Genomic DNA, 19,377 nt, shown 5'->3' on the forward strand with positions numbered 1-19,377 from the left:
AAAAAAAAAAAAAAAAAGTTTGATGATACTCTGGTAGTGACTATTTTTTGACTAAAATATGTACATTTTATATGCAATTATACAAAAATAAGACATTTTATATTTGACAGTTTAAACACAATTCCGTCTAATGCAAATATACCAGAATAAAAAACTGCATCAAACAAAATTCAAATCATGTCTTTGTTCTAACAATATTAAGAAAACTTCAAGACTACATCAGCAATGAAATAACCTGAAGCTCATTTAGTGCTCATTGTCACATCTTTGTGAAAAGGTACAGTAGCACTCTTTCTGTCTGCTGAGTTGTTTCAGTTCAGCTTAGGCAGGTTTGATCATCATAGCCACTTTCTTTAGGGCGTACGAGCCTCCGTGGAACTCTGCCCAGTAAACACCATCCTGGTATCGACTTCTGTAATGGCCGCCTCTGTACCACACACCATTCAGGTTTGAGTGGGCACACATGTGGTACCACCAACCGCCCTTCTGGTAATGAGCACAGTTACCTATGGAGGACAGAGAGAGTGTGGCTTTTAAAATAGTTTTAAGGATAGAAAAGAGGCTGGAAAAAATTATCAAATAAATTGACTGATCACCTGAGTAGGCATCCTTATCGCGGTCCAGAGTAGTGAACGCTTTATTGTTGTGCCATGAGAGGGAGTCTCCTGCACTGCCTTGGTAACTGCCTAATCGTAGACGATACCAGTCGCTCTCCGCTTCCACCTGAAAGCTGTCGTACTCCGCAAACACCTGTCGTCCTTGCCAGTCTTCCATAGCAACTCGCAGCTTGTACTTGGCCTGAGAGGTGAGCCAGTACAGGTGTTCCAACCCCAGCCAGTATTCTCCATCCAGATTCCCAAAGCCTTGCTGTGTATAAGAAATAGTCATGTATTTAATTTTGCATTAAAAAGTACATAGTGTGCATAAAAAATGCAGATTTTTTGCTCATGAGCAAAAAGTGCCATAATGCCACATAAGCAGCAAAACAGGGTCCATGGGGGGCGTAAAAGGGTTGAGACCATCAGTTGTGTAGGGCCATTGAATAAGGGGCCGTTTACACAAGCCGTTTTCAACTAAAAATGGAAAAAAATATATACGTTTTGGCCATTCATTTACACGAAAACAGCATTTTGGGGGCCTGAAAACCCTGCTTAGTGTTTCTTTACAAAGTGACATCGCCAACTACTGGCCTGGCATGAATAATACAGTGTTTTTAGTCATTTCGCGGCTCTGTATGAACGGGGATCGTTTTGATGTCTGTCCGCGAAAAATGCGAATGGAAATCTTTTCTTTTTTTGATACATCGTTGTTGTGTAAATGTAACGTAAAACAGTATAGACCATTGTTACCCATGGCTAATAGGTTTGAAATCAAAGATGAAATACACTACACAACTTGTAACTTAAAATGTGAACAGATTTTAATACATCATACACTTGCCGTTACAGAGAAAGAAATGGACATAATACACTTGACGACTGAGAATGACTTTAAAGCAACACTAAGGAACTTTTCCTCTTCGGTCGCCCTACAGGTTGAAAGCGGAATTGTCCATTACCGCTGTCGTAAATAATTTTCTTATGTCTCATTCGAACTACAGAAATGCGACCCGGTTTGGCAAACTTGCAGAGTGTGGTTATAGCAGATATAGGGCTGCAAAGCAAATCCAGAAGTGCCTTTCACCCTGTTACGACTTGATGAACCACTGATACGATTTTGGAAACATTATTTTAAGGTAAAAAATGTTCCTTAGTGTTGCTTTAAGACAAGTCATTTCACTTGGCGGCCATCTTTGAAATGCCTCTCGGTCATGCAAGTAACAGCTCCTATCTCTTTGAATGGGGAAACATCCAATTCCCCAAAGCTGTTCACCAAGCTTATGATTACATTTCATTTTTAATCACCAATGAAATCTGACAACAACTGTCCCATAAATTTTGTTTCTAAATGCTTGAATCATGACAGAAAACATAATTTTTCAGGCTGGATCAAGCTAATGCACATGTGAAAAGGAAGCGCGCGTCTGACTGTTTCTATAGGAACCGGAGCTTCTAATGGTAGCTGCAGTGACACGATGACTCTACCAATCGGCGATTGGCTCTTATTTAGAAGGCGGGACTTATTCCACCATAATTATTGAGCTTTGCACTTTTCAAATGACTGATCTCCTCCAAATGGATGGAATCACAGTATGTACTATGTAGATAAAAAAATGATATCTGTCAACTCCGACTGCCCCAAAAATCTGCAGACTGGCTTTGACTTTCGACAACCAGCATCAAGTAGATGGTGACAAATAGCTGTCTTTATGAGTAAGCCATTTAAACACACTGATTAATTCAGGAACTAAACAATTGATTGTCTTAATACGCGAGTCATTGTATTATTCACTCAAACGATTTGTTCAAACACACTGATTCATTCAGAAACACAACACTGATACTGTGGCTGCATCTGAATATGCATTCTTTCCTAATATATATCAGACAAAAACAGTATGTGAAAATAGTAATTTCCAAATTGACAGTATTCATAAAACAGTAGGCAAAAAGTACCCGGAAGACCCACTACTTCCAGCGAGATTCTGAAGTGTGCATCTGATTTACTATCCCATGAGGACACAAGAGAGGATTTGTGAATGGCAGTGAAGCAATACAACTTCTATAATAGCAAGTGTTATATTTCATGCACCTTGTACTGATCCCAGGTTCTGAAGAAGTTGACTGAGCCATCCTGTCTCCTCTGGATGACGGTCCAGCCACCTTGAGCTGTGCTCTGGTCACACCAGGCCTGCAGCAGACGGTTAGTGTTGCGTGGTCGCAGCAGGTAGATGCCGCTGCTCTTCTCTCCTGACTCCAGCACATGATGACAGTCATGCCACGGCCCTTTAAAGGAGACAGTGAGCAGCTCATTCATATTTAGTACATTTTCACATCACAATCATCTATACTACTGGTCAAAAGTTTGGAATAATTAAGATGTTTTAATGTTTTCAGAATTTTTTTTTATTTTATGCTCACCAAGACAGCATTTATTTGATCAAAAATATAGTAAAAAAAACAAATGTTGTGAAATAATATTACAATTTAAAATAACTGTTTTCTTATATATTTTAAAATGTAATTTATTCCTGAGCATTACTGTAGTATCACATGATCCTTCAGAAATAATACTAATATGATGATTTGCTGCTGTGTTATTATTGTAATTGGTAATCAATTATTAATAATAGTCCTTACTGTTACCAATTTTGGATGATTTAATCAATCCTTGCTGAATAAATCAATTAATTATATCTCTAAATCTTAATTACCTCAAACTTTTCAATGGTATGTATCATGATTTCCACAAAAATATGAAGCAGCACAACAGTTTTCAACATTGATTACGATAAGAAATGTTTCTTGAGCGAATCGGCATATTGGAATGATTTCTATAGGATCCTGTTCATTTGCTGTTCATTTCTAAGAAATATTCCTGGTGTTTCTTCATTGATTTTATTTGTGAATCAAAATGTTTAAAACAAAACATGTTTTCATGGGAATATTGTTTTCTATCTTCTTGGTCTTTTGTATAAACTATAACAATAAATAAATGGCATTATCTTTCCATGAAGTGGCATCATTTGGTGGGAAAACAACCAAAAATATCACCATGTATTAGCAATGGATTTGATGAATTTGTGACGATTTGTGTTATTAGTTGGTTTGTCTCAATTCATAAAATCGCAGTAATTGATCTTTCGGTCAAACAATCAGCATGATTAAAATTGTAACACTTTACAATAAGGTTTCAGTTGTCAACATTAGTTACCTATATTACTTAACACGAACTAACAATCAACAGTTCTACTGCATTTATTAATCTTAGTCAATGGTCATTTCAACATTAACTAATAAAAAATTGTAAATCCAAAGTTGAATTTGTTAACATTTGTTAATGCCCTGTAAACTAACAATGAACAATTAGATTTATACTAAATGTTAAGAAAGATTAATAAATGCTTTAAAAATATATATTGCTCATTGTTAGTTCATGTTAGCGTGTTTTATTGTAAAGTCTTAACATGAACGCCAATTGGCTCTCAATCACACACTGAGCAACTTTAGCTATACATCCCTCACCTTGTGACCCTGCTCTTTTTGTTTGAACTTTTAGAGTACTAGATAACTTTTTGAGAAGTTAGGAAATGGGTGGTTTCTATGTTTGTAAAATTAGATTCAGCATTTGTTTTGAGCACATGATGTGTGGCAGGTCATGCAAGGTCATGATCTGTATACAGTATACAGGCGTCTCTCAGACTTCATTTATCAGCACACCATAGAGGAATTCCCACTCCCACAAGCCAAAGAATTTCACCTATACAGCACATCACTGCCATCTTCTAGATACAGACAAAAATCTAAAGGAAATCGTTTGCATTGTGAGATTTATTTATAAAATATATTTAAAATATATATATGGGATTTTGATCATTACATTTTTTTATTATGTTATAAAATGATTTTACAGTTTTATAAATTCATTCAGCATTGCCTTTCACAGTCTCCAAAGACTGCAAAAACAGTTCAGTCTTCTATCAGTTTATGTCCACACGTGCTCTAGTTTCTGCTCAGAGACTAACACCTACCCCACCCTTTAACAACTATATATATATTTCAATGCTTTTGTGTTCTCTCACGAGAGTTTTGCGTTCCCCAAGAGACTTTGCATTCGCTCAAAATAAAATGTTTGATTAATTCATTTTTATTATTTTTAAATGATACATTTAAATTATAATTTTATAATTATAATTTTTATAATTTTTCCTCCCATGTTTTTTTCCCCACCACCTTGTCCCTTTTAGGGGCTTTGAAGTAGCATGTTAAACATTGTGGTTATGATAAGGGGAGTGACATTTCTGAAACACGCTCGAAGCTGTTGACCAATCACAACACACTGGTCCAGCCGACCAATCAGAGAACACTGCGCTTTTCGGAAGGAGGGGCTTCATAGAGACAGGAACTAAACAGAGCGTCACTGAAAGACTGGGAAGAGAGGTGCTGCAACAATAGCTGCGTTTCCAATGAAATTACCCGGAACAATTTGTCCCAGGAACCTTTTTTTACCCCCGATCTGTTGCTGTCTGCGTTTCCACCGTAGTCTAAAGGACCGTGAAAATTAGGCAAATTAGTCCAGTGACGTAGGACGGCGTGCTTCTTTACAGTTCCCGCCGGATTTCATCCTCTGAACTTAAGCTTAATAAAGCCTGAACCTCGATGTCAGTCCATCTGTCGTATTTTTTAAACTCCATTGTGGATTCTAATAGCATGTTACTGCACGCACTGCAACAGATTAAAAAAAATGGTGGTTGAAATAAAATGCTGCGTGGAGTCAACCAATCAAAATGCAGCATTAACTCAACCAATCAGAATGTTCAGCGCCCAAGTCACACTCCTAAAAAGTTCCTGAACTTTGAAAAAGTACTACCTCGCAAGCAGGGACTTTCGGAGGGGGAAATATTTATCCGGAACTTCATCTAGACCCTGGTTCCTGCGGTGGAAACACATAGAGTACCACCCCAAAGTCCCTAGTTCCCGGGGAAAGTTCCTGCGGTGGAAACACGGCTAATGTTAATAAATATGTGGAAACATTTTTTTTTTTACATTAAAGTACGAAAAGCTATTCTAATAGTATATGAGTCGCCTGTAATTTATGGGTCAGCTGTAATCGCCAGCTGTAATTTGGGTCTGTTAAATGCAGACGACATGTGTCCTGTAATCTCACACCCGAGTTGGTGAAGGCAAAAGCATTGCATTGTAATTCAAGGGTTGTGTCACAAAGCTTTTATAAAGGTGGTGATTAACATGCATGTGTTATGTGCATGTGTGTGTGTGTACTTGTGCTAATACACAGTTTTCAGCCTGAACGCAGCTCTCACAGTCTGTACGCTGTATGAAGACTAATGAGGGTCGCCACCTCTGATAAGGCACTGTTTGGAATTCTCCGAGATAAAGCTTCCTGACTACAGGTCACTAACACTCAAGGCTATTGAACTCCTACATGAAGCACAGATAGTTTCATATAACCCATATCTGAGATTCTCACTCTTCTGCTTTTACATTTACATTTATGCATTTGGCAGCGATTTTATCCAAAGCGACTTACATTGCATTTCAAGATACACATTTTTTTTTTCTGCTGAGGCAGTTGTCACTAATTGCTTATACTTTATGTTATAATATATAACACCTAACTCTGAATATTAAACTTGTGTGTAACTAATCCAGCACCGTTTGTGCTGCAGACATGACTGCGTGGATACTGTTATTTTTGCTATATATATTTGCTCCAAATATATATTTGGCTAACCTTATTGAATATGTATTTCTAGGAGTTTCCCTTTCAGACACAAAATTGATGGGAGGAGAGTATTTAAAAGAATCACACAATGTGTTTTACTAAGGTTTGCGCTCGTAATTTTACTATTTTCGCCATTATTTACCACTCCAAAAAAAAGCAAGTCATTGGTCATTATGGAAATGATCTGGCTACGTCTGTGTTCTTTTACTTAGCGCGTTCTATTACTGTGTTCTTTTACTTGCTTCTGAAACATCAGCAGATCACTCACAGAACTTTCCACTCCCATCGGCGCTAATTTTGGAATTTCACTCTCACGCTAATTTGAACTTTTAACATTTATGGAATCTTTCCATTGAACAAAAGGTTCTTTAAACTGGAAAACAGGTTATTTAGATTATTAAAATGTTCTTCACACTAAGGTTCCTTGGGGAACCAAAAACTGTTCTTCTATGGTATTTCTGTAAAACCACCTTTTGGAACCTTTATTTTTACGAGTGAAGACTTTAGGGATTTGTATGCTACCTGGAGATTTAGTCACAGGGTAACTGATGAAAGGTGTGTCAGTTGGTGGACTGGGAGAGTCATCAAACGTCTCCAGCAGTTCTTGAGGACTCTGTTCCTGGTGCAAATGGACACTTTGGTCTCTTTGGACATTGCTGGCAACTTCTTTAGTCTCTGTGTTCTCACTCAGACTACTTGTCTGTTGAACCGGAAGTGGTATGGCTTCCTGTAAAGAGATTCATAAGAAATGTCACTTGTGGGGCGTTGCGGAAGAGAAAACTGAGAGCTCAGATGGCTCTTACCTGCAGTGTTTTAGCAGGATTCTTGAACTGGCACTGTTTCTCCAGATGTGTGATTAGCTGGCTCTGGTTGCTCACTAGAGAAGTGAGTGTGTCATACTTCTTTTCCAGGTCTCTGTAACTGCTGGACACCTGAAGCACCTGTCAGGATTTGCCATCAAACGGTTGCAAAGAGTGATCAAAATATTACAAAAGTATAAAACTTCATAAGTGGTCCAAATATAAAATAACGTTCCATAAAAATAACCTTTTCAATACATCCCTTGAGAAAAAGAAATGAATTAAATTGTATGGAATGTGCACTTGTAGTACTTAAAAATTTAAATTCTGTCCTCACTTTTTTCCCTCCATACTATGGAAGTCAATGGGGCCCATCAACTCTTTGGTTACCAACATTCTTCAAAATATCTTCTTTTGTGTTCGCAGAACAAAAAAACTTATACAGGTTTGGAACAACTTGAGGGTGAGAAAATGATGAGAGAATTTTCCTTTTTAAGGGAACTATCTCTTTAATATTAATTTAAAGGTATAATATGTAACTACATGCGTTTTGCGAAATAAACTTCTTTGAAATGTAATTCCAGCACTGCGCTACAACAACCACAATGAAATGACCCTTCACATTAGATAATGCTTTACAATGAACTCTGTTAACGTTAGAGCATATAGCAATTTATCTGTTCAATGAAATACCTTACCTGTTGAGTAATAAAAACACCCTCTCTGCGTCACATTTACAATATTTCTAATCCCTCAGTTCTCGCCATCTCCAAAAAGCCAGACCATCGTTGATTCTTGTTTTATTACAAGTTCTGTTGAGTTCTCTTTTTCCCAGCTGACTAAAACGGGCGGTTCCCCGGAGGTTCAAGATTTAGCGGCTCCGTGTCAAACTTTCGCTCGTTGTGACAACTAACATGTCACTCTTTGTTAACTATCTATCTATCTATCTATCTATCTATCTATCTATCTATCTATCTATCTATCTATCTATCTATCATTTAATTGCCTACAGAACACAAAGGTGAATAAACCATAAGCCACGAGGAAAAGCCAGGGGCTCACATTTGTCACTCTCACGCTGCATTCCAGACGAGGTTAGACGTGGGACTTCCAAATTAAATATCCCACTTCAGACCAGTGAGTTCCAGTGAGTTCCAGGCGATCAGACGTCACGTTCACATTTTGACCACATGATGTCGCTACACACAACGAGAGCATAACGTGTTTTTGAGTCAATTATGGAAAAACCTAAATAAAAACAACATAAAATCGCTTTTAAAACTGCTGACGAAAAGCAAAAACGTAGGTATTGTTTCATAAACTTAACGTCTAATTTGTTTTTACGTTATATGCTCATTGGAAGCAGGACTTGCCGATATTATGGAAGACGTCAAATGACGCGACTCGCTGAGGTAGGAGGGGTTGATGAATGTACCGATGAGTTCACATATCCGATTTGAGTGCCGTTCCAGCCATTATTTCCAAGAACGAGGTGGAAAAATCCAAGTTCCGAGCTGTACGCAGCATCACACCATGCCTCAAATATGATGATACCAGCTGGGCTTTGATGATACACACGCCGACGCGCACGGGCGAGTGACGTATGTACGCAATTTCCCGCGAAAACCATCCTGACAGGTAACATAATAGCTTTCCATAGTAAATTAGGGTAAGACAAAAACATGTTTTAGAAGAAGTAGGCTAGTGATGATGTATTGATATGCTAATTTTGAAGAAAAAAAAGTTATATGGGGTACATTTAAATCAAATTACATTTTAATTGACCTACAATTAACATGCAATTACTCTTTTTAAATGCATTCTTTTTTCACAAGGACATTTTTTGGGGGTTTAAATTAAAATCTATGACTTTTCATTGCACATATTTTTGGTATTGAAGCAAATCTGCGCACAGTTTGATGTCGTTGAGATGATCTCAGCTGAAACTTTAAAGGAGACACTCTCAGGGAAAATATGGGATGCTGGAGACAATAATCAATAATCAAACAATAATTGTTTCTTTACAGTAGGAAAAGCTACCTGGGATGTAGCGTTAAGCACCAAACTCTCGAGCCGCCGTTGCTCCGAAGCATGATCCTTCTTCTGGATGATCTCGTTCAGCAGTTGGGCGTAGAGTTGGGTGATGCGGCCGTTCATGCTGACGCTCTCCCGGCGCAGGACTCTCATCTCATTGGCCAGTGCGCCTTCCTTCTCCAGTTGCCCACGCATTGTATCCAGCTGTTCCTGCTGCCGGTCCAGCAGCGCACGCAGGGATGCCATCTCAGAGCGGTTGACACGGGCAGTCTCAGTGCTCACGCAAAGTGCCCCTGTTAACTTCTGCTGAGGTACGATGAAGGTGTAGGAACAGCGGCTCGGCTTATTCTCTGATGCTCGAGACGGCCTTTTGTGACTGGCATCCTCCTTGGAGGTGTCTGCATTAGAGGCTTCCTTGAGGGCATTTACAAAGCACACCCCAGCAAAAAACAGCAGGAGAACAAAGGCACGAGTCACTGGAATCTCCATGAGTGTGCTACTGTTCCAATGAACAGTCCAAAAAAATCCTAACAAACAAATAATACTGTCTTAGCAATTTACACAATAGCATAAATCTCAAATGAACTCTCTTAATACAGTTTAACTTTCTAGCATCTTTAGTAACTCAACGTTTAGACCGAATCTGACTTGAGAAATTGTAATAAACAGTTACTGTATGTCAGATGTGTTTAATTTTTGACTGAGTTTAAACCAGATAGACCGTGTAACCGTTTTAACATTGTAGCATCCACGAGTCGGTCACTCATGAACGGAACTGAAGAGGCCTGCAGTTTTTGATGCATGCCAGATGTTTCTGTTTAACGATGGGGGGTAAAACACAGTTTTGCCTTTTCTTGGGTTAATTAGCATGTCAACAGAAACAGAGCCTGAGTCAAGCCATCGTTTTATCTGATCGTCAATAGAAATCGCTAAAGTCAATATACTGATGAAAATGACAGCTTTGGCACACATCATAAATGTCATGAGCAATTAACAGTCTAAACACTGACTGAGACAACTACTTAAAAACAACTAAAACAAAATAACTAAAAAGACCATTGATGTCTATGGAATTCTAATAAGTCTGAAAAATTACCAAAACTTATAGCAAAAGTATGTTGAAATGTTAATGTAATGTAAATGTAAATGATCATAATATATATTTTTTAACAAGTTTTACTCATTAAAAAACTGCATTGTTCCACTGTAAAAAATTAGATGATCAATATGTTGACAACATATGTTTTTACATTGCTTTAACTCATCAAAATAAGTTAAGCCACTTTCAACTTTCTTTAAACAAGATTCAATTCATTTTTAAGTCAGTTTAATGTGATTTAGGTTGAAATGACTTAAATTATTAAGTACAATCAACTTGGATGTTTAAGGCAGCAACTTTATAAATATATAATTAGTGCTAATCGTGATTAATCACATCTAACATTAAAGTCTTTGTTTACATTATATATGTGTGTATCACACACATATATTATACATATATATATATGTGTGTGTGTGTGTGTGTGTATATATACATATATATATAAACATAATAATACACACACAAAGTACTTTATACTTTATATATATATATATATATACACACACACCAAATTTCAAAGTAATACTGAAGAGGAATTCCAACAGAAGCACACATCATTTATGTAAATGTAAAAAACCTGGAAAAAATAACAAATATTTCTCTTACCTCCTCAGTTATATCACCAGATGATCTTCTCTTTTATTTTTGGTTTTGTTTAACTGATTACCTCGTCCTCCCGACTGATGCAAGCAAAATCTTCTGATCTGTGCGTTATATAACTAAAATATTATAATATCAGTGAAAAATCCATAATGAAAATATCATAATGAGAAACACAGTTTAAACATGGCCTTTGCCGTTAATAATTGAACAGGAGGACTGAAGCAGTGGATGTCTGGTCGGTGCTCTGGCTGGTCTTCAGTGGAGATCTTCAAAGGCAATGGGAGACACCCAGACTGACAGTAAACTTTTAAAGCAGGATAATCAGCTCCTGTCAGAGGATCTTTAAACAAAGAAGAGTGTAATTACAAACCATCCTAATGAGACCAGCCCCCCTCCTCTCTGGTCCTGTCCCAAACGCACCACCCTCTCCTTCACTCCTGTGACCCCGTCCATCGCTCAGACTGACCATGACTGGACAATGTGTCGAAATACAGCTTACAGGGTTCTATAAAATTAATTTTTTACGTTTTTTTCTATAACAATGCAGCATTTTTACAGTATATGTGCAGGAAATTACAAAAATTCATATATTATTTACATGATTGACATTAATTGAAATAAAAATAACTATTAATATCTTAATAGCTGATGATATTTTCTACCCTCTAACCTGACTTCTAAACCTTATTATGTTTACAAAAAAAAGTGAGAGATGAAAACGATTAGGAACAAAAAAGAAACACTAAAGAAAAAGAGGAAGATGACGACACTGCAACTTTTTAGATTGTTGTAACTCACACTTCTATTTGAATCAGATCAGATCAATACAGTGATTAATTGAGAATGAAGAAGAGTAATCTGAGTTTAGCAGTGGATATTTCCTTAATCATCAAGCATGGATAGTTCACCCAAAAATGAAAATGCTGTCATCATTTACTCACCCTCAAGTTTGTTCTAAACCTGTTTGAGTTTCTTTCTTCCGTTGAACACAAAATAAGATATTTTAAAGAATGTTGGGAACCAGACAGTGATGATACCCATTGACTTCCATAGTATTTTTTTTCTTACCAAATTTTCATTTTTGGGTCAACTATCTTTTTAAACCATGTGTGTGTAGTAATTCATCCCATCCAAGAGACGGCGCATGTCAATCAAACATGCATCGTGCGAACAGCGTGCAATACATTGCTTCTGCGCATGCGCAACCACGCCACATGGTTAACAGAGTTCCAGGATTTTCAATTTCAAGATGGACTCTAGTTAACAAGACATGTGAGATATTTTAGCAAAGATTTTCGCGTTAAACTCAGGTTCAGTTTTCCACTCTAAGTTTGGAAAAGTTGTACTGTTCTATAAAAAATGGGGAAAACAAAGGTATGTGTTTAACTTGCTTCCAGGGGTTACGGTAGACTACGAGACAGGGCTAGTCAGCCTGTCTTTATGTGTGCAGTGTCTCTAAATGTCGTAATTGTGACGATGCAAATGACAGTAAAATAAAGAGAAGAGTTATTTGTTACACTTCTGTTTTTGTCTCATAGACTAAGAACCAGAAGAAAGCCCGCGAGGCTGCCAGCGTTCTGGCGGAGGAGTCTTACTCCACTGTGCCGCACACCTTCGTGTTTCAACGGGGTCAGATCGGCAAGAATGTCGGTCAGCTGGTGTTGGACATGAGACGAGTCATGGAGCCTTTCACTGCCAGATCATTAAAGGTGAACCTCGCGATTACTCCTGCTCAACTCTGCGCTCATTCAAAGTCTCATGATCATACACTGAAACCTGTGACATGTTTTGCAGGTGCGGAAGAAAAACATTTTGAAAGATTTCGTTGCTGTGGCCGGACCGTTAGGAATCACACACTTCTCAATATTTACCAAAACAGATCATTGTGTAAACATGGTGAGTATAGTTGCATTATGAGGCCAAAATTCACTATCTATTTTCTAAATGCATATTTTTTACTCATGTTGTGAACAATACTTCTGTCTATAGTTTTTGTTATTTTTTTGTTTGTTTCTTTTTTGTTTTGTTAATTTTTTTAACAAAAATGTCAACTCCGTCTTCCAGTGAAAAGACAGAATTCTCTCTGATGACGTTTGTCAGTCTTCTCCAATCATTTAATCTGCTTAAACTCCGCCCCCATCTTACACTTGACTACATGCTTGCATTAAAGGGATAGGATAGTTTACCCAAAAATGAAACTTCTGTCATCATTGACTCACCCTCATGTTGTTCCAAACCTGTATGAGCACAAAAGAAGATATTTTTAAGATTATGGGTAACCAAACAGTTGATGGTCCCCATTGATGTCCATAGTATGGAGAAAAAAATTACTATGGAAACCAGTGGGGTCCATCAACTGTTTGGTTACGACATTCTTCAAAATATCATCTTTTGTGTTCAGCAGAAGAGAGAAGTTCATACAAGTTTAAAAACTTGAGGGTGAGTAGATGATGACAGAATTAAAATTTTTAGATATTCCACCATCCAATCAACAACCAACACACAGAACCCTGCCCTAAAGTTTTTTCTGATAATTTGTTTCACTCAAATGTATTTCATAAAACAGAAGAAAAGATTTTTCGCTACTTCTGTTACATTATGACTTTAATGAATTTACATTTATGCATTCAGCAGACGGTTTTATCCTAAGCAAATTACGTTAAATAATTTCTTTTATCCGTTCTTGCTTTTCCTGGGAGTCAAACCGATGACCTTGGTGTTGCTAATGCCATGCTCTAATTTTTGAGCTGCAGGAATGTTTTTTAAAATGATAATAAAAGCAATGAGGTACTGAAGGCTGAGACTTTGTAGTATTAAGTATATAGTATGGCTTCCTACATAAGGTAAATGTCTTTTTTGCTGTTTCATGTTCATGGATGGATCATCTTCTCAGTGTTTTTTTTTTAAATAAAGTATGTTAACAAACTCTTTCTTCACAGAGGCTTGCTCGGCTTCCCAAAGGTCCAACGTTATATTTCCGTGTTGCAAAGGTATATAAATGCAATTTCTTTGGTTTGATTTCTCATATTCGAGGGCACAGATGATGACATTTTAGTATTTTGACTGTTGAGTGATGTCTCTTCAAAGTAAACGTTCTGACGTGTCTAGTCTCACTTTGAACGCATTATGAATGCTCTTCTAAATTAATTTGTTCTAAAAGCAAATTGTCTCTTTGTTCCAGTACACACTCATCAAAGATGTAGTTTCATCTTTAAAGAGGCACAGGATGCATGACCAGCAGTTTACCCATCATCCTTTGCTAGTGCTGAATAATTTTGGCATAGAGGGCATGCATGTCAAGCTGATGGCCACCATGTTCCAGAACATGTTCCCCTCGATCAACGTACACAAGGTAACTCGCTCGCTCACAGCTGTAAAACGTTTCTTAACTCATGATGAAAGTATAGTCTTCTGAGATCTGTGAAGTGTACAACCAGCTGATATTTTTGTCTTCTTAGTGGTAAAATAATATAAAGGTTTCGTGCTTGTTTTAATCATTAACCTCTAATCTCTCAGCTCAACCTCAACTGCATAAAAAGATGTGTGCTGTTAAATTACGATCCGGTGTCTCAGGAGGTGGAGTTTCGTCATTAGTAAGTAGCCTGGGTTTGTTTTTGTTTTGTTTTTGTAACAAAGTAAATGTGCACATGATGAAAATTTGAAACATGACTTTCCTGTGATTGTTTTCAAAGTAAACGCACTGATGCACCCTAAAACAAATGCTGTGTTGTGAGGTTTGTTACGATGTCTCCTAACCCTTTCCATGTCCTTCCGCAGTAGCTTGAAGGTGGTGCCCGTGGGCATGAGTCGAGGGGTGAAGAAGCTCATGCAGGAGAAGTTCCCCAACATGAGCAAGCTGGAGGACATCAGTGAGCTCCTCATGAAGTTAGTCTTCCATGAGCTGGAGATCATTGGCATAATTTGATGCATATGATGAAATGTATTAAAATTGATGGAACAGTGATGTTTCAAAGTAAACGTTCTGATGCACCAGCTTCATACTTATATTTGTATTTTAAGTAAGTGGTTTTATAAGTCACACTTTTGTTGTCCATTGCACTTTTCACAGAGGCGTCAACCTTTCTGAGAGCGAGGCCGAGCAGGACGGGGATCACAACATCACGGAGCTTCCTCAGGTGTACTCGGGTCGTGGGAACATGGCTTCTCAGCAGAGTGCAGTTCGGTTAACTGAGGTGAGGAAACTCCTTGCAAGCCACTAGTCAAGTCACATGTGATACCTTAAGGGGTTAGTTCACCCGAAAAGGAAAATTATCCCATAATTTACTCCCTCTCAAGCCATCCTAGGTGTATATGACTTTCTTCTTTCAGCCGAACACAATCTTGAGTTATATTAGATAATATCCTGGCTCTTCCAAGCTTTATAATGGGAGTGAATGGTACCTGAGATTCTGAAGCCTGAAGATTCATAAAGTAATCCACATGTCTCTAGGGGGTTAATAAAGGCCATCTTGAGCGATGCGTTTTTGTACGAAAAATATCCATATTTACATCTTTATAAACTCTATTCACTGGCTCTACACGAGTCTAGTTCCAGCGAACCCGATGCATGACGTGTTGACGAACGTGGAAGCACAGAGGGTAGAGCAAAACGAAACACCGGTCAGAATTAGAAGTCTAAAATTTCGTTATAAGAGAAGAGGAGCTTGAGTTTGTTGCCCAGTCCTATTTGTTTGAACTGCGGGAAGTGTCAGCTCTCACCTAAGCTTATGTTACTCCTACATCATAAGTCATGTGTCAGGTCAGAGGTCACTCGACTTGCATACTGCCGTTACCGGAAACCAGTTATTATACCAGTTTATAAAATTATAAATATGGATATTTTTCTTACAAAAACACACCGCTTTGCTTCAGAAGGTCTTTAGCTGTAGCTGTATGGATTACTTTTATGAGGGATGGATGTGCTTTTTTGGGCTTCAGAATCTCTGGTACCATTGCAACTTTTGACATTGTTAAATCCTTTGTTTCTTCTTTTTGATGTAAAATTTATTTTGTGTTTATGTATATTTTTCTATTTAACTATTGATTAGGTATTTAATTTTTTTACCTTTTCTACTGCAATGTCTTGCAATTCCTTAGCACAGTACAAGTCCACCCGGTCGGTGGGTGGCTGAATGGGTTATGGGTTACACTTTAATATGTTTTTTTTCTTTTTTTTTCTCAAAAACAATTGTAAAAAAAACAAAACAATTCTCAGGTACCATTCACTCCCATTATAAAGCTTGAAAGAGACAGGATATTATTTAAGTTAACTCTAGATTGTTTGGCTGAATGAAGAAAGTCATATACACCTAGGATGGCTTGAGAGTCAGTAAATTATGGGATAATTTTCATTTTTGGGTGAACTAACCCTTTAAAACGCTGCTTGATTTGGCCATTCACTTGGGTTTGGAACATGATGGGTGTCTGTTCTGCTATAGATTGGCCCCAGAATGACTCTACAGCTGGTGAAGATATTAGAAGGCATGGGAGAAGGAAATGTGCTTTATCATTCCACAAGTAAGTATAGCTTTGTGTAAGAGACCATCTAGAAACAAAACATAACCATTACTGAGCGTAATCCTGAGCTAGTCCAAATTGTGCTCTGTCTGCAGTCTCAAAAACGGAGGAAGAGCTTCAGGAGATGCTGAACAGGAAGGAGGCCCGTCTGAAAGAGAAAGCAGAGCGGAAGAGAAAACAAGAACAGAACGTTGCTCTAAAAAAAGAAAAACGCGATCAGAACAAGTGAGTACTAGAATGCATTTACATGATTAAAAGTAATAAAAAAATAAAAATCTTCCACTCTACATTGTTGCAGCCCCTCTTTTCACACTCTGCCTTGAAAAGCTGTATTTTAGTTCCTGTTTCTTTAAAGCCACCTTTCCAAAAAGCCGCCTTCTCAGGCCCTGTTTACACCTGGTATACATTTTGGTCGATCGGTTACAAGTGGAAGGCGCTAAATACAGGTGTAAATGGGGTCTAAAACCTTTTGAGCTTGCCCACTTAGTTGAAAGTCCAGGTAGTCGAAAACACATTAGACCGGATTGCTTTCGTGGTGTAAATGCTCATGTGGTCGAATGATTTCGAACAGCCACAAAGGACTGTTTACTCTTCGCCTACTGACCTAATGAGTAAACATTATGGGAAGTGCGCTAGCCAGAGGGGATTTAAACTTTGGCTTAAAGACTGGAACACACCAGTTTTTGTGCGTCGGGCCAACTAAGTTTTCTCAGTGTGTTCCGCACTGTCAGCTGAAATTGGTCCTCGTTGGCTGTTTTCCGGGCCGTCGGTGAGAGAGTGTACTCTGATTGGCTGTTCATCTTGCAGGCATGAAAACTCCTCACCTTTCGGCGAAATTCGCCGTTTTAAAACCAAAATGGGTCACCTACGTGATTTGTGCAGATCCGATGAGAAAATACTTATGGGGTGGGAGGGGGGGTCGTGGTCGTGGCCAGCATTTACCCGCCATATCTCTATAGTTACCATAAACTTAGCAGCTTTAAAAAACCAATCATCATTCCTAATGCCGAAACCTGACAGCCAATCCGAGTCAGAGTAGGGCAGAATTGTTTTCAAAGTCTTTAACACCGCGAGTCGGGGGCTAAACGTAGAAAAAGAAAGAGAGGAAAGGAGATGGCATGTCAATTGATGCAACAGCAGCTAAATAAGTGGATGGTGAAAGGCTACAGGTAGGATTTTGTTTTGTGACGTCCTGGCATGTAGGCTAATGCCATCGGGACTACCGGGAGATTCCCGGTGGGCCGACGTGCTTTTTGGGCCGATACATCTCATACTTTTTTGTTTCGTTTTTTGTCTTAACGGCCCATAAAACTCGTACATCGGCGGCCCATTCGTTTTGTTTTGCTTAATTGGCGGCGCTGGGTTAGTGCGTAATTAGTGTGTAATGCATTGGTCAATAAAAAGTCAGCGTTAGTTGTTTTTTTTTCTGACACCCCATGAAACACGTAGATCAGCGGCCCATTTGGTTCTTTTCTTGATTGACACTGGGCTAGCCCAATCACACCTTTAATGTGAAGTTTAGAAATATACTCTTTCAAGTATAGAAATTAGTACAAAACTAATTATGAAAGTTTCCTTTATTTTTCAGTGCATTTGTTTTACAATATATGGCTATTACTATCATGGGATTAATATTATAACTATTATTATGTAGTAGTAATGTAGACAGACACTGTAACTAAAATAATTTTTTCTTTGTTTAATTTTCACCAGATTGATGAATTTAACATTAAAAAGCACTATATATATATAAATTGATTGGATTTTTTGCTGCCGCATCCTTCTCACCTTTTTTACCCCTGACCTGTTTTCATGAACGAGTCAGTGCAAGAGAATAATAGCAAAGCAAAGAAGTCAAAATGGTACAGATAGAAGTTCATGTTCATGGCACCATAGGTTAACAGGTATTTCCAACAACTCAAATCAAAATGGGTCAAATTGACCTGCAAAATAAAACGTCAACCATTTGGAGCACGTGTCAGAAACGTAACGCCCCTTACTAATTGGGTTTCAGCTCCTGAAACTTCATGAACGGCTGTAAACAGTATTATATCTATGGTAAATATGGTGTCTTTGTTAATGATATAGTATTTGGTCCTAAAAGTACTTCATTTCTTAAAGGAAAAGGAGCTTGGAGGGAATCAAGAGAAAGGGTCAGCAGGAAGGGCAGGTGTCTGATGATGAAGTGGAGGATCCTGGGAACCAGGAGGATAAGCCTCCAGCCGAGGAGTCTGAGGACGAAGCAGATTATTACAGACAGGCTGTAGGGGAGGAACCAGATGAAGGTATCATTTCATACCTAATTTGCTAAGTTTTACTCTTATCATTTGCAGTGGTGGTAATTTTGTTCTTTGACTCCATCTCAGACATGTTTCCTGGTGCAAAAAGGAAGCGTGGCCCTGGACAGTCACCCAAACCCTTCAAAAAGAGGAAGCTGTCACCGGGGAAGGGCCCTCCCCAAGACAGGAAGAGTTTTAAGTCGCCTGATAGGGGAAAGAAAGCTGGTGGGCAGCGGTTTGGGGATAGAAAAGCTGGTGGGCAGCGGTTTGGGGATAGAAAAGCTGGTGGGCAGCGGTTTGGGGATAGAAAAGGGGTAGAGGGGAGAAACAGGTTTAGGAAGAGTGAAGGAGGCAAGAGGTTTGGTACAAAAGGGGGAAAGGGAAATAGATTTGCAGGGCAGAAAAAAGGAGAAACTGGGAAGAAGTACGGCGGACAGAAAACATTTAAAGGACGTGCTGGTATGAAACGCCAGAAAGGCGCTGAAGGAAAAAAGGACTTCAGGCACAAAAAAGGAAAAAGCTAAAGGAAACGAAAATTAACCACAAGATGGGACTGTTGCTTCACTGATGCGTCAAGTCTGATGTATCATTTCCATGCAAACATCAGCAATAATTCTGCGTAATGTCAGACTTGTGCCTTGTATAAATGTTCACAGAGTTGGATGCAATTGCCAATAAATGTTCAAACTGTCACTCGAGC

At 38.4% G+C, this 19,377-nt stretch overlaps 2 protein-coding genes across 3 annotated transcripts; one reads left to right on the plus strand and one right to left on the minus strand.

Annotated features, from left to right (window-relative positions):
- Positions 1-62: 62 nt before the first annotated feature.
- On the minus strand, positions 63-11,960 carry angptl6 (angiopoietin-like 6). Of its 2 annotated transcripts, XM_082178466.1 has the most exons (8): positions 11,823-11,960; positions 10,885-11,221; positions 9,183-9,703; positions 7,146-7,283; positions 6,865-7,069; positions 2,692-2,885; positions 597-867; positions 63-506 (listed from the first exon to the last, which is right to left on the minus strand). In XM_082178466.1, the coding sequence occupies exons 3-8, from the start codon at positions 9,663-9,665 to the stop codon at positions 322-324; spliced, it is 1,476 nt and encodes a 491-aa protein (XP_082034592.1). In that variant the 5' UTR covers positions 9,666-9,703; positions 10,885-11,221; positions 11,823-11,960; the 3' UTR covers positions 63-321. The 2 variants fall into 2 exon arrangements, with proteins under 2 accessions (XP_082034592.1, XP_082034593.1); XM_082178467.1 differs by lacking the exon at positions 11,823-11,960 and having other exon boundaries at positions 10,885-11,285.
- A 126-nt stretch (positions 11,961-12,086) lies between these two features.
- ppan (peter pan homolog) lies at positions 12,087-19,370 on the plus strand. The gene is made up of 12 exons (XM_082178454.1): positions 12,087-12,255; positions 12,420-12,590; positions 12,676-12,777; positions 13,821-13,871; positions 14,063-14,233; positions 14,398-14,474; positions 14,659-14,766; positions 14,951-15,074; positions 16,320-16,398; positions 16,494-16,623; positions 18,520-18,683; positions 18,765-19,370. The coding sequence occupies exons 1-12, from the start codon at positions 12,241-12,243 to the stop codon at positions 19,199-19,201; spliced, it is 1,629 nt and encodes a 542-aa protein (XP_082034580.1). The 5' UTR covers positions 12,087-12,240; the 3' UTR covers positions 19,202-19,370.
- The last annotated feature ends 7 nt before the right edge of the window (positions 19,371-19,377 follow it).

Source organism: Leuciscus leuciscus, assembly GCF_965113295.1.
Source record: "Leuciscus leuciscus genome assembly, chromosome: 1".
Lineage (NCBI taxonomy): Eukaryota > Metazoa > Chordata > Actinopteri > Cypriniformes > Leuciscidae > Leuciscus > Leuciscus leuciscus.